Source organism: Conger conger, chromosome 13, assembly GCF_963514075.1.
Source record: "Conger conger chromosome 13, fConCon1.1, whole genome shotgun sequence".
NCBI classification, from domain to species: Eukaryota; Metazoa; Chordata; class Actinopteri; order Anguilliformes; family Congridae; genus Conger; species Conger conger.
Window position 1 is genome coordinate 21,964,612 of NC_083772.1, and position 14,975 is coordinate 21,979,586.

The 14,975-nt window shown below is 44.3% G+C and overlaps 2 protein-coding genes across 6 annotated transcripts in view; one reads left to right on the forward strand and one right to left on the reverse strand.

Moving 5' to 3' along the window:
• The window catches only part of LOC133107672 (transforming growth factor beta-1 proprotein-like), a 16,836-nt gene extending 14,280 nt beyond the window's left edge, over window positions 1-2,556 (reverse strand). The window contains exons 1-2 of one of the 2 annotated variants that reach the window (XM_061216731.1): window positions 2,118-2,556; window positions 317-1,403 (exon numbers count right to left, since the gene is read on the reverse strand). In XM_061216731.1, the coding sequence (XP_061072715.1) occupies window positions 317-659 (343 nt within the window). In that variant the 5' untranslated portion in view covers window positions 660-1,403; window positions 2,118-2,556. Of the gene's footprint in view, window positions 1-316; window positions 1,465-2,117 lie in introns of both variants that reach the window. The other variant, XM_061216730.1, reaches the window with a different exon arrangement.
• Window positions 2,030-14,240, forward strand: LOC133107673 (cyclin-dependent kinase-like 1). Of its 4 annotated transcripts, none has more exons than XM_061216736.1 (11): window positions 2,030-2,245; window positions 3,707-4,853; window positions 5,080-5,310; window positions 5,935-6,053; window positions 8,417-8,489; window positions 10,081-10,171; window positions 11,189-11,389; window positions 12,516-12,598; window positions 13,001-13,057; window positions 13,229-13,333; window positions 14,120-14,240. In XM_061216736.1, exons 3-11 carry the CDS (start codon window positions 5,143-5,145, stop codon window positions 14,219-14,221), a joined length of 999 nt encoding a protein of 332 aa, XP_061072720.1. In that variant the 5' UTR covers window positions 2,030-2,245; window positions 3,707-4,853; window positions 5,080-5,142; the 3' UTR covers window positions 14,222-14,240. The 4 variants fall into 4 exon arrangements, with proteins under 4 accessions (XP_061072720.1, XP_061072717.1, XP_061072718.1 ...); XM_061216733.1 differs by having other exon boundaries at window positions 2,034-2,245; window positions 5,046-5,310; window positions 5,932-6,053; XM_061216732.1 differs by having other exon boundaries at window positions 2,036-2,245; window positions 5,932-6,053.
• Window positions 14,241-14,975: the final 735 nt, after the last annotated feature.

Consider the following 14,975-nt stretch of genomic DNA (forward strand, 5'->3'; position numbering starts at 1 on the left):
TTGTGGAGCACAAAGCCAAGTCAAGAATACATAATTGTCCAAAAACAATATGGAGCTCATCGTATCTGTGCATATAGTACAGACCCATGTATGTATGTGTATATAGTACAGACCCATGTATTTATGTGTATATAGTACAGACCCATGTATGTATGTGTATATAGTACAGACCCATGTATTTATGTATATATAGTACAGACCTATGTATGTCTGTGTATATAGTACAGACCCATGTATGTATGTGTATATAGTACAGACCCATTTATGTCTGTGTATATAGTACAGGCTCATGTATTTATGTGTATACAGTACTTACAATTCATTTCAAACTTGTGCATCTCCTTGCCAAAGTACTTCTCATCCTCCTGCTCGGGTGAGGTGGGCGGGGCCGGCGGATGGAGGGTGTGGTCTTGGGTCATCTCCATGGTGCTGTTGTAGACGGACATCAGGCTGAGTGGAATCTCCTCCCCCTCGCCACTCTGCTCTGGTTCCGGCTCTTTGGGCAGGCGGAGCTTGCTGAGGATCTGGGCGCGTATGGCCTCTATCCGCTTCTTCTTCACCAGCTCCAGGTCCACTGTTTTACAGGTGGACAGGCCCCCGACCCGCCAGGCCACTCCCATCACCCACAGCACCACCAATGCCAAGCACTGTGCCCTCATGGTGTCCCCTACTGGCCCTGACTGGTACGCCCTACCGCTCACTGTAGCTAGTCACTTTAACGACCCTCCGCCAAAGCAAGGAGTCACTCTCACCTCAGCAACTCTCCAAGACAACAGAGTCACTCTCTCACCTCAACGGCTCTCCTAGGCAGCACAGACTAACTTGCCCACTGTATGGGGAGGATGTAGAGTCACCTTCAGACCTTAACAGCTTTCCAGGGAAACAGAGGCTCTCTTATCTAATGGCTCTCAGTGAAAGCTGGTAATCTGCCTCACTTTACCTACAAACAAATTCTGTCACGGAATAATTGACTGAGTATGTGGCAATCAAATTTGTACTAAGCTGCTCCCCACCTATATATAAAAACAAATACAAACAAATACAAACAGGCACTGAGAGAGAGAACTGTTTCAACACCGTCTCGCTCCTTCCCAATCTATGATCTTAGTGTGCTGTCGAAAAAACACTGAGAGTCCAGCACTGGTCAACAAACTCTCTCACTCTCTCACTCTCTCAATCTCTCAATCTCTCTCTCTCTCTCTCTCTCTCTCTAGTTGCTTCAGTGTGCAGAGAGCGGGCAGGAGTTCAACAAAAGCAAAATAAGAAGAAGAAACACGAGGCGGCCTGAACACACAGCTTCCCGCTGACGGAGTTAGTCAGGGCTTCCTCTTTGCTGGCCTCTCAGCCTGATCCAGTCCAGCGGTACGAAGACTCCTACCCGTCCACCTGCAGCTCTCGCTCCGCTATAGACCAAGAGCGAGAGGGTTTCAGTCTTCAATTCCTCTACGCTGTTTTGTCTCACATCTGGTTCATGGCGGGGGGGGAGAGAGTTTTCAGTTTTAACATGCCTCTATTGTGACACAACAAAATAGCACAAGGCACAGAAAACAACCAACCCCCACAAATCACAAGGACGGAAGGGGAGAGTGAGTGAGAGAGAGCGTTAATCAGATGGCCTCCTGGTTTCCTGTGCCTCTGGGATAGTTTCCCTCCTCGATGTGGCTCAGAGATCTGTCACAGCAGAGCTGCATGTGGGGACTCACACTGCCTGTCGCTCAGACTCATCACCCCTCCCCTTACCGCCAGCAAACAGGAAAATAAACAAAACCCTAACTGACCCAATTCATAAATAAAACACTTCTCCAGATGCTTCTGTACCAGAGATGTACCAAATAAACTAAAGACGATTCTACGTTTGGGAATATTCAACAGTTGAAAAATAAAAGTGGAGGCGCACAGGTCTCCATCTTTTCTTGTGCCAAAACATACTCAACAATCCTGACCAAGTAACAGGACCTCAAAACACACTGCTCTGTTTCCCTGGCCTTACTTTTCCTCTGGCTCTGTCTCATGCACACAGACCCAAACATGTGAGCACAAGCTCACAGTACCAGCTTCCGTACAGGAACTGAAAGAGAAGACTTCTTAAGCAGTGTATGTGTAAAAACGCCACCTACCAGTAACTCTCCACTTGGTTAGTGTTGTAACCTGGAGGAGGAGAAGTAAGAAACCCAGGATTGACAGCCTTGAAGAGGCAGGAGGAGCAGGACTGGTCTGGAACAGGAGCTGGTTTCAGTAGCAGCGGGTACAGATGTTCTTGGCTTGTGTGGCGGTCCGATGATCGGATTGCAGCCTTTCTTCTTCTTCCCCCCCCTCTCGCTCTCTCTCTCTCTCTCCGTCTGTCTCCGCCTGCTTTTAAGCTGCTAAAACTGGTAGCTTCTTTCCTGAGGGGCACCTCACAGTCCTCTCTCTCTTTCTCTCTCTCGTCAATCAGAGCTTTAATCGGCACCCCCTCTTCCTCAGCTAGTCAGAGTGTGTGGGTGACAGAATGATGTGTGAGTTCTGCTAACGGCACTTCACTCTCTCTCTCGCTCGCTCGTCCTCTTTCCGTGCTTTTTTAAAAACTAGTTTCTGTTCACTAACGCAGCGAGAAGCTCTCCACACAGGAAATGGGGGGTAACAGCTAAAGTGCACAACATCTGCCATTTAAGAGCTGAATCCTTTTGCTCTCTCTCTCTCTCCATGAGTAAAGTAAGACTTTGTGCAGTACATACTGACAGGGATGAAGCCTTTCTCAGTGAGAGACATGAGGCACTGGTTACTGTACTGAGTGAGAGACTTGAGGCACTGGTTACTGTACTGAGTGAGAGACCTGAGGCACTGGTTACTGTACTGAGTGAGAGTCCTGAGGCACTGGTTACTGTACTGAGTGAGAGACCTGAGGCACAGGTTACTGTACTGAGTGAGAGACCTGAGGCACTGGTTACTGTACTGAGTGAGAGACCTGAGGCACAGGTTACTGTACTGAGTGAGAGACCTGAGGCACTGGTTACTGTACTGAGTGAGAGACCTGAGGCACTGGTTACTGTACTGAGTGAGAGACCTGAGTCACTGGTTACTGTACTGAGTGAGAGACCTGAGACACTGGTTACTGTACTGAGTGAGACCTGAGGCACTGGTTACTGTACTGAGTGAGAGACCTGAGACACTGGTTACTGTACTGAGTGAGACCTGAGGCACTGGCTACTGTGCTGGCTGGCTTGTAAACACAGTACAGTGCAGCATATGGGCTACCACCATGGTTACCTGTTTCCCAGGTGTGTTCACCTGCCAGACACACAAGCCAGACACACCAATCTCCACATGACAGATGGCAAAGCCAGCGCGCTCTCTCGCTCTCTCTCTCTCTCTCTCTCTCACACACACACACTCACACACACACACACACACACACACACACACACACACACACACACACACACACACACACACACACACAGCCAGTGAGGAAACTGCATTTCCCAAACGGTCAGTCAGGCTAACTCCCGCTGCTAAAGCACATTTATCAGTTCTCATGGGTTCATTATGCCCCCTGTTGGTAACACATAATAATACCTGCAAGAACTATGTTTTGCCTCTCAGGGCGACCAGCTCCTTAAAACCTTAACTACATCAATACATCAATGCTCAATAGAAAACAACTCAACTCAACTTACAATCGTACTGAAGGAAAATTGTACTAATTGTACTTTTCTGTTTAAAATAGTCATCATATGCCTGTTGATCGTTTGACAAGTCTGCAGCTACGAATTCCTTAATCTAGAAGATGAGCTGAGATGGCAGAGAACTTTCTTGGACAGGCGTCCTCTGGGAAAAGGCTGACACACTTGGATTTGGTCATATCAGTATGCAGGACGTCACATTCCCCGCTAGAGGGCGGGCTAGAACACTTTGCACGAACACAGACGCGTTAGTGCAGAAAGACGGGCTTCAATAAAACATATCAATGTCTGTTTATATGTACAATTAACAATATAAATTATTTAAAAAAATACGTACATCGTTGTGTCCCCCACATTAGTGAGACAATAACACGACGTTTTTATTTCATTTTTTACACTAATATTTGGTTCAAAAATTGGATTTTGTAAGCTTACAATATAATTGCAGGGAAAGAAAATGACAACGTTTTTCAATTGCTGCTTTAAAAGAAACAGGGGAAGTAGGTTACGATTTCTAAAAATCCGATATTAAAAACAATAATCACAAAATATGGGGCTCAGCTCTCTACCACCAAACGTCTGTGACAACGGTGGGACTGAGAGTGATGTAGTGGCCTAGCTGCCCACCGTGCTTACACAGCAAGGGGAGTGAAACAGCGCCGTGCTTATTGGAGAAGCTCAGCACAACTCCGAGTGTGTTACCTTTAGCCATGTAGTACGAGAACACTCGTCTTTCGACTGACGGTGTCATTACAGACATGGATGTACGCTTAATAAAACATTGTTGACGTGAATAGGGCTTGATGCCGAACGAGAATGACAGGGACCGGTAACCAAGGAACTGGAGTCAGGTACAGTAGCCTACGCAACAAGACGACGGAATTACTTCAGGAACAAAAGAACAACGGGGCTAAACGACAAACAGCGAATATCGCAGAACTCAAAGTGAAATGGTATGTAGTGTAAAATCAAATAAAGTCGAATGGAAACAAAAACAGCCCAAGGAACTGTCAACACTATGTTGGGAATAAAAGAACGGAGACACTCGCTCACGCAGAGAGACACGGTCATACACAGAAACATCTTGCACTTGGATATGGATATATAATTACGACAAAACAGTGAGACGACCAACGCCACTGGATCTAGGGTCAAGTCTAACTGCACATTTTGTTCATCTGCGGGTGCTAGGTAAGAAAAAAAAGACACCACTTTTCAGAGCTAATAATGAGATAATCCAAACTGAAACACTGTACAGTAGACCAATAATTTTCGATCTGGAGTGTTGACAAACTTTGTACCTTGAGGTTAGCCGCAACTGTATTGGTGATATTGATTGTGTGTATGATATGCATGGTATTTGACTTGACATTTTAACTCTAGAACTTGACGGAGCACTTCTTCTCTCTCGTTCAAGCCGAGGCTCTGTTGGAGTGGTATTTCGGCGGCTCCCCGTTGTCTGCAGCTCTTTCGCTCCATAATGGAGAAATACGAAAAACTCGCGAAAATCGGAGAGGGCTCCTACGGCGTGGTGTTCAAGTGCCGCCACAAAGAGACGGGGCAGATTGTCGCCATAAAGAAGTTTGTGGAGTCGGAGGACGACCCGGTCATTAAGAAAATAGCGATGAGAGAAATCCGCATGCTGAAGGTAGAGGAAAAAATATCGCATACCAGGTTGTGGGGGTCTGTTACTTATCGGTAATTAATGCAGTAAATAAAGTTCAATTTATTTAGTATAAGTTGCTTATACTAAAAGTATAAGCAAAAAGGAACAAGCGAAAAGGTAAAGGTAAAGGCTTTTTCGGCACTTTTTGTAGCTTTATTACCAATTGTGTGGTAAAATGAGCCTGATTAGATTTGACAGTAATGTGAGGTAATTCTGCCCAAATACAAGAACAGTACGACAAAACATATCAAGGCAACTTGACCTAACTCATCTTGTAACATTGCCTAAAACCTGGTAAAAAAACAAACAAAAAAAACAATCAGATCGAAGAAAGCAGTAGCCCACGTCATCATTCGGGAAAGGGCCCTGGGATCCACCAATCAAAAGCTGCTAGAGCATGATTGATGAGTGTGCAAAAATAAGGATTGTGCAATAAAAAGCTAAAACCAACCCCCCCCCCCCCCCCCCCCCCCAGATGACAATGCAAGGGCAGAGAAAATGTCTTCTTGATTAGCGCCCACGTTGAGAGAGTGACACATAGATTCCATCTCTCCGTCTCTGTCTCTGTCTCTGTCTCTCTGTCCCTCTCTCTGTCTCTTACAGCAGCTGAAACACATCAACCTGGTCAACCTGCTGGAGGTGTTCAGGAGGAAGAGGCGACTGCACCTGGTCTTTGAGTTCTGTGAGCAGACCGTCCTCAATGAGCTGGACCGCCACCCGCGAGGGTCAGTACACCCCTGTCTACCTATCTGTCTGTCTATCTGTCCCTCTTTCTGTCCCACTGTCTGTCTATTTGTCCCTCCGTCTGTCCCATTGCAAGACTGTCTCTCTGTCTGTCTGTATGTCTGTCCCATTGCATTTCTGTCTCTGTCCCACTGTCTGTCCCTCTGTCTGTCCCATTGCATGACTGTCTGTCTGTTCCATGGTATTATTGTCTCTGTCTTTCTGTCTATATGTCTGTCCCTCTGTCTGTCCCTCTGTCTCTCCATCCCTCTGTTTGTCTGTCCATTCACCTGGGTATAACATGGGAAGCTTCTTTTGTCTACACTGTAAAAAAACAAAACAACTCTAATATTTAGACTTAATATATTATTTATATATACAATTTATTTGCTAAATAAGACAGAAATCTATCTGAGATAGTTTGACTAATTTCAAGATTTGCCAGTGGGGCAAACAATTTGACCAAATGTCAAGCAAATAGTAACTAAAAACAAACAAATACTTGTACTTGAGAAAAAATAAGACTTTATGTCTCATTACAAGACAAACACTTGTTTTTTGCAGTGTAGAAACGCATTATATTATACATATTTTGGACATGTAGATGATGTAATTGCAAAAAAGAAAGGGTGATAGAGGGACTGAGAATGAGAAGAGACAGAATGAGATACAAAGACTATTTTAGAGGGAAAGTCAGACATTCAGTCATTTTAGAGAAAGATATTTAAAACAACAGGAAATGACAATAAAAAAGTACCTTATCACTGTGCTGATGCCTTGAAGGAGAGCAGGCTGATGTTAGCGTTAGAGCTGATCGATTTAATTTCCTGAAATGCAAACATTTCACTTTAAACATAGTTTTTTGTGATTAATTCCTGTAGTTTTTACACCGGGAGGTTAAAATTAATAGTTGATTGTTCATTGTAAATATGCATTAAAAAGAAAACCCTTGGCTAAGAACTTACATTAAATAATATATTCAGCCCACTAGCTAAAGTAGAGAAAATCCTATTCTCCCCATTTCATATATGCTGATCCCATCTACTGGTTTTATTTTCATAGCTAGTATGCATAACGATGCATGATTGTTCACAATAATACGTGCATTTGTCCAGAGCTAGAAATGTCTGATGTTAGCAGTTAAGTTAGCTAGCTACATGTGTTATTCTACAGATAAATACATTAATGGCTGAGTAGCTAGTTTGCTAATGTCACACTGTTATCTCACTGAGCTGGCTAGCAAAATTAGCGGGATGGTTCATTTCATACAGTGCATGTTGGGATACCCTGTACTTTAACCTAACTTTAACCAATATAGCTAGCTACATTAGCTAAGGTAGACACCCCTGACGAAGGAGTGGAGCTCAGGAAACTCCATCCCGGAGTGAGTGCTGTAAGTTTTCCACTTGTGCACCAACCTAGCTGGCCTCTTTTTGGCCACCCTCGCTTTACTGTATCAGATTATTTACTGTACTCCCAATTTAAAAAATTTAGTCACTTTAGACAGTCATTGTCAAAATTTAGAATTTCAACAATTAAAATTTCATAAAATGTACAGTCATGAAATTACAAAAGGCACATATATTTCTGAATTACCCGCAGAATGAGTGGTCTTGTGTCGGGATCGGTTGGATTTAAATTGAGTTATTTTTACGCAAAAAAAGTATGAATATTTTATGCATATTTTTTAGGGTATCCATTACACAGAAATGACGCAACGTAGCAATACCAGTAGTTGGTGAGCCCGTTGCCATTGTACTAGACCTGCGAAATGGCATTGAGATTGGTTGTGAAACAGGTGAGATATTGAGGTTCAAAATGTGCTATTTTGAATGGAAGTGCCAACCAACGCAAACATGTAGTGCTACTGAGCTCACTATAATAGAGAGAAGGGGGGGGGGGGGGGGGGGGTCAGTTGCCAAGGAACCAATAAAGCCTAGAATGTTGGCAACCAAGTGGGAGGCAACAACAACAAAAACAGAACACAGTGCCCTATTCATTTTATTTTAGCGTACACACTTACATACAGCATTGGTCTTCTCACAGATAGGTCAGGGGGTCAGGGGGCTGGGGGTTAGATTTTGTTGCGTGAAGCTGTACTGTGAGCTGAGACACAAAGGGCTTCTGCTGGCCAACCACGTCTCCCTTTCCCCTTCGCGCTACGCTGCCGTAACCTTAGCCAGCCTTCCCAACAAAGGCGCTGGTTGCTGGGGGAAACAGGCCTAGGGTTACTGTGGCAATAGGGAGAACAATTTTAAAGCAGCACTCTTTAAAAAAAAAAAAATCAGAATCTGAAATATGTATCTATGATGTGGGCAGAGGATTGTGAGATACCTCCATTTTGTTTTCCTTGCTCTTTTCCCAGGGTTCCAGAGGCTCTGCTGAAGAGCATTGTGTGGCAAACCTTGCAGGCTGTCAACTTCTGCCACCTGCACAGCGTGAGTCCCCCCACCCCTCCCTGTGTGTGTCACACCTCAGTTTCCTCTTAAATACAGATTCAGCCTTTTCAAATCTGGCACCGATCAACTCCACTATTGCAACGTGGGCGGACTTTGGGACAGAACAATAGAAAATGTCAAGTGTTAATTCAACTCCTATGTTCATATGAGTTCATATGTTACTAGTCTGGACAGTATGTGCTCAGAGTTGATTTAGCACGGAACATTTTACTGTGTAGCAAAATTAAATGTCCTCCAAATTTCTAGCAATTTCATTGTCACCAGTATCAATATCAAAATTCTAACAATTTGAATGTTATTGTATCTTTTCTTGGAAATATGAGTCACTGACAGCTCTCAGCTACCTGCAGGATTGCTAACGTAACTGTTATCAGCAGAGTTCCTGTATTTCAGAAATGTGTTTGACCCAGGTCTGGTGTGTGTGTGTTTGTGTGTGTCTGTGTTTGTAACCAGTCAGAAGAAAATGACTGTTGTAAATATACTGTATATTTATGAATATGTCTGTGCCTGACAGTCTAATAATGACTTTATCAGTGGCTGTTTCCATTCCATTGTGTTTTATTAAACTTTAGAATATTATATACAAATTTGTAAGATCTGCCAAACAGAATCCTAACATTTGTCAACTTTATGAAAACGGCATTTTTGTGTTTTTGGGGTATGAAGTTCCTGGCACACCTGGCATTCGTCAGGTAAACAGAGTCAGCTGTAATTCGGACACTTAGCCGGCACCTTGGCGGCGCTACAGAAACCCACCTTTCTTCAGTGTGATTAATGATTAATTCATCACATCGCTGACAGGAGCGGGCAGTGTTTGCCAGAATCAGGTGTTTCACTTTTCCAGACAAACGATAACTTGCCAAAAGTGAGTTTTTTTTCCTTTTCTTTTTTCTTCTTAAGAGCTCCAAGGTCACACCACTGTGACATTCTAATAGAACATTGAATGGCACATAAGAATGGAGCCCTAAGATGGCGTATTCTCAGAGAAGTGCTGCTTCTTCTGCTGCTTGCGTTAGTGTGTGACGTCCCGACTCTCCCTGATACCCTCGCTCTCTCTGAGACCGTATCAGTTTCAGCGTCATCCTGCCTGCCTCTATCTGCTTCTATCTTTATCTCCTCCTCTCTGTGAACCAATTTGTCATTCTTAAGTTGACTGGGTGTGTGTCTGTGTGTGTGTCATGTTGTCTGTCACTCTGATAAAAAAAAAAATCCTATTGGAGTAACTGAGGTTGTCTGCAGATTTGGGAAAAAATAATAATAAAAAAAATGCTGCACCCTTCTAACATTCCCACCGAATAAACATTTTCAAAAAGAAATGTATATCTTCACCAATATTCTGGGACAAAATTTTTCTTCCATGTTTTGGTCGGAAATATTTCTTCATCCAAAATTCTCAAGGATTCGCAGGAATGGTTTCAAAATGTTATCAGCACTTAAAGAATACTTTAATTCTTTAAGTACTGATAACATTTTTTAATCATTCCTGCGAATCCTTGAGAAATCTATATTTTAAATGTATTGACTGTATTGTCTGTCTGTCTGTCTGTCTGTCTGTGTCTGTGGGTCATAGTGCATCCACCGGGATGTGAAACCAGAGAACATCCTCCTGACTAAGAGCGGCGTAATCAAGCTGTGTGACTTCGGCTTTGCCCGCATCCTCAGTAAGGGAGTGCCAAACGCCCGCTCACCACTAACTGTGGTCTCTCCCTAACCACGACTCACACCTGCCTCAAATATACATTTAACACGCTACACCACTAACCATGGTCTCTCCCTAACCACCGACTCACACCTGCCTCAAATATACATTTTACACTCTACACCACTAACCGCGGTCTCTCCCTAACCACGACTCACACCTACCTCAAACACGCATTTTACACTCTACACCACTAACCACGGTCTCTCCCTAAACAACGACTCACACCTGCCTCAAACACGCATTTAACACTCTACACCACTAACCGCGGTCTCTCCCTAACCACCGACTCACACTTGCCTCAAACACGCATTTAACACTCTACACCACTAACTGTGGTCTCTCCCTAACCACGACTCACACCTGCCTCAAATATACATTTTACACTCTACACCACTAACCGCGGTCTCTCCCTAACCAGGACTCATACCTGCCTCAAACACGCATTTAACACTCTACACCACTAACCGCGGTCTCTCCCTAACCACGACTCACACCTGCCTCAAACACGCATTTAACACTCTACACCACTAACTGTGGTCTCTCCCTAACCACCGACTCACACCTGCCTCTGATATGCATTTAACACTCTACCCCACTTACCATGGTCTCTCCCTAACCATTATTTTTTAGGGTCCCTAAAAATAATTATTTAAAAAATGCTGTCACCCTTCTAACATTCCTGCAGAATAAACATTTTCAAGGACACCTGCCTCGGTGAGTAGTGTGTGAGCAGCCTGTGATTACTGTAGGATTTGTGAGTAAACTGTGAGTAGTGTGTGAGTAGCCTGTGATTAGTGTAGGAGTCGTAAGTTGGCTGTGATTAGTGTTTGAGTAGCCTGTGATTAGTGTAGGAGTCGTAAGTTGGCTGTGAGTAGTGTGTGGGTAGCCTGTGATTAGTGTAGGAGTCGTAAGTTGGCTGTGAGTAGCGTGCGAGTAGCCTGTGAGCTACTGAGTGTTGCGGTGTCTCTGGTCCCAGCCGGCCCGGGCGATGACTACACGGATTACGTGGCGACGCGCTGGTACCGGGCCCCGGAGCTGCTGGTGGGGGACACGCAGTATGGGCCCCCGGTGGACGTCTGGGCCCTGGGCTGCGTGTTCGCTGAACTGCTCCATGGCAACCCCCTCTGGCCCGGCCGGTCCGACGTGGACCAGCTGTACCTCATACGCAGGACACTAGGTACAGGAGGAACATCTCAAATACTTTAACACTGAGACACCAGCTGTACCTCACACGCTGGACACTAGGTACAGGAGGACCATCTCAAATACTTTAACACTGAGACACCAGCTGTACCTCATACGCAGGACACTAGGTACAGGAGGAACAACTCAAATACTTTAACACTGAGACACCAGCTGTACCTCACACGCTGGACACTAGGTACAGGAGGAACATCTCAAATACTTGGTAACACTGAGACACCAACTGGACCTCACACGCTGGACACTAGGTACAGGAGGAACATCTCAAATACTTTAACACTGAGACACCAACTGGACCTCATACGCTGGACACTCGGTACGGCAAGGGAATGAGAAAGGCAGGCCTGGGCTATTTATTTCGCTGACACTTTTATTCAAAGCGTCATACAGTTCATTAGACTAATCTTCATTAGACCAATCCCCCCTGGAGCAAGGTGTGGCCCAGCTGCACTGATCTTATTGTCTACACTGGGACTTGAATTACCAACATTCCAGGCCCCAGTCAAGCACCTCACATTCACTAGCCTACAGGCTGCCCTGAAATACTTTTAACACTTAGACCAGGGGTGGCCAGTCATGTTCCACAGATGATCGGGAGTATGCAGGTTTTCATTCCAACCAATCACAACACCAGCTGATTTCACTACTTAACACACCTTCAGCCAGAGAGGAGGGAACTCATTAGTGAAATCCGCTGGTGTAGTGATAGGTTGGAATGAAAACCTGCATTCATGGCACATGATTTGGCACCCCTGGCTTAGACCCTGGCAATATGATTGCTGATGGCTGAATTCAAACACAGAATTAGATAAACATTTACATCTGTAAACATCCTGTTTAAACAAGTGAAAAGGGCAGGTATACAGGTCTGAAAAAAAGTAAAACATAGTCCAAAAGTCTGAGGCTGGTTAATATTCACTTATGTGGACCTTTGAAAGGTTAGACATGTTGGGATAGTCTGCTGACTGCCCTCTGCAGGTTAAATGTTGTAACTGCACCACCACATACCATGCTGCTGCACTGAAACCATTGTGCCGAAGAAAATGCATTGATTTCACAAAAAGACACACGTTGACCTATGACCTAACTGCCCTTTCAAGGTGACCTGATCCCTCGGCATCAGCAGGTGTTCCGCTCCAACGTTTTCTTCAACGGAGTCAGCATCCCGGAGCCAGACACCAGGGTAATGCACTGACACTGCTACAATTGCCATGTAGCATATACCACAACAGTAACCCCATTACAACTGCCATATACTATATACCACAATACTGACCCTATAACCTATACCAAATAATCACGAGACCCAGGTCTGTACTGTATATAGTCTGTAATACCAAAACCCATGGATGGGGGTTTTCCTGGTTAACGCACACCAGAATGGTTTGTGACTCTGGATAAGGATTTTCTTGGTTAACACAGAGTGGAATAATTGTGAGTCTGGATTAGGGTTTTCCTGGTTAATGCAGACAGGAATGATTTGTGACTCTGGATAAGGGTTTTCCTGGTTAACGCAGACCGGAATGTTTTGTGACTCTGGATTAGGGTTTTCCAGGTTAATGCAGGGTTGAATTTTGTTTTTCAGGAGCCGTTGGAGAAGAGATTCCACAATGCTTCTCCCCAGGCCCTAACCTTTCTGAAGGTGAGCGTGCTCTGTTAGCTCCTGTCCCTTTGTACAGAAACAAATCGCATGCTTTTATGAGGTAAAGTACAGGGGAAGCATATTGCACAGGTAGATTGGCTGCTCTCTACAACATGCTACATGTACACATGTGCCCAACCCCTGACCCCTGCCTCTGTCCTGCCCCTGCAGTCGTGCCTGGTGATGGATCCCTCCCTGAGGCTGTCCTGCGAGGAGCTTCTGGCCCTGCCCTACTTCCAGGAGACGGCGGGGAGGCGGAGACGAAGGCAGCCTGGGGTGAGGAAGGCCCGGCACAGGCACTCTTATCCAGAGTGATAAACAGGGCCAAGATATAAACTTGAACCCTTGTAGAATGATCAGATAAACTGACCAAGTAGCAATACCACAGATACATGGCAACATCATTTGTTATTTAGCTGACATGTGACTTACAGTTGATTAGACTAAGCAGGGGACAATCCCCCCTGAAGTAATGTGAGGTTTAGGGACTTGCTCAAGGGCTCAAAAGCTATGTGGATCTTATCGTGTCAACACTGGCGCGTGAACCACCAACCTTCTGGGTGCCAGTCAAGCACCTTAACCCGTGCCTCTCAAACTTTGCCAACATGCACCCAAACTGGCATCAGGCTCCAGTAAAATTCACACTGCTTATGGAATAAAAATGTATACAGTGAGGTCTGTAAGTATTTGGATAGGTTCGACTGTCAGCTTCAATGTGAGTGTATGTACATCCATATCAAGTGTAGGAATTACAGGCCATTAATATTGTGCCACCGTTCAAATACTTACGGACCTCACTGTATAATGATGAAAAAAACAAACATTTAATACGATTGTGTTTTGGTGAGTAATAGTCAACTTTTGTCCTTCAAAACACTAACACTATTTTGAATATGTATTTGAGGGAGGACTGCTACAAGCCTAAACTCTTACCCAAAAAGACCTACACTAAACTGCACAGTCCGGTCCTGTCAGGTCATATATTGGTGAGTGTATGCCAGGGTCAGGATGTGCAGGAAGGCTGACCTTGTGTCGCTTGTGTTTCTGTCTTGTGTTCTACAGGCGCAGTACTTGCCCCAGTTGCCAGGCAACAACGTCTCCCCTGCACCTGAAGGCAAGAAGCAGGTCAAGCACAAATATGACCATCACCTGCCCAACATCTAGAGAGAGAGGGGGGGGGGGGGGGGGGGGGGGTTGTACAATTATATGAATATGGATGACATTCCACTGCATATAAAATGTCACTCACGCAGGTGAGCTTGTCCATCGCAGTAGCCTTTCCACCATCTCTTCTAAGGAAGTGGACACTTTTTTGGACATCAGGCAAGTCAGCAAAAGCAACTGAAACTTTAAATTCACCATTTAAAAATCTAATGAAAAACCATTTTGTCTTGATTCAGAAGTTCGACACAAATGATTTGATGACAGTGATTTGCCAGTTGTGATAAAGTACCAACACTTTTTATATTCACTATGACAGATACTAATGAGTGGTAGGTGTAATATGATGGTAGCATGAAATAGTATAATATTAATATTACATAACAGCTTATTGGACTAACAAGATATGATGGTTATTCGTTAAAATGGTTCAATTACATTTGAAGAATATTTTGGGCCTATTTTTGGTACAGCTTTTTGCTGCAAGATTACTGATCCCAGACCTGTCCAATTTCACTTTGGACTTTGATTTATTTCTGATTCAGAAGTTCATTTAGTTTTGCTTTTCTGTACAGGACATAATATTACTGTTATTATCATCAAGTAATCCACACACAGAATGCACATAGAATAATCTGTACCAGTCTTCATGTAATAGCTTCAGGACAGCCTTCCATTTTCACAAAAAAAAGTCTCATAAAGAATGACAATATTCTGGATTTCCATATACAAAAAAACTGTTTCTGTTCCACCAGGA

Excerpts from the sequence above, each read along its gene's own strand:
- LOC133107673 (XM_061216733.1), top strand. The coding sequence starts at position 5,143 with ATGGAGAAATACGAAAAACTCGCGAAAATCGGAGAGGGCTCCTACGGC. Across the intron at positions 6,054-8,416 it reads CTGGACCGCCACCCGCGAGG|GGTTCCAGAGGCTCTGCTGA; the intron begins GTCAGTACACCC and ends CTCTTTTCCCAG. Across the intron at positions 13,334-14,119 it reads GGAGACGAAGGCAGCCTGGG|GCGCAGTACTTGCCCCAGTT; the intron begins GTGAGGAAGGCC and ends TGTGTTCTACAG.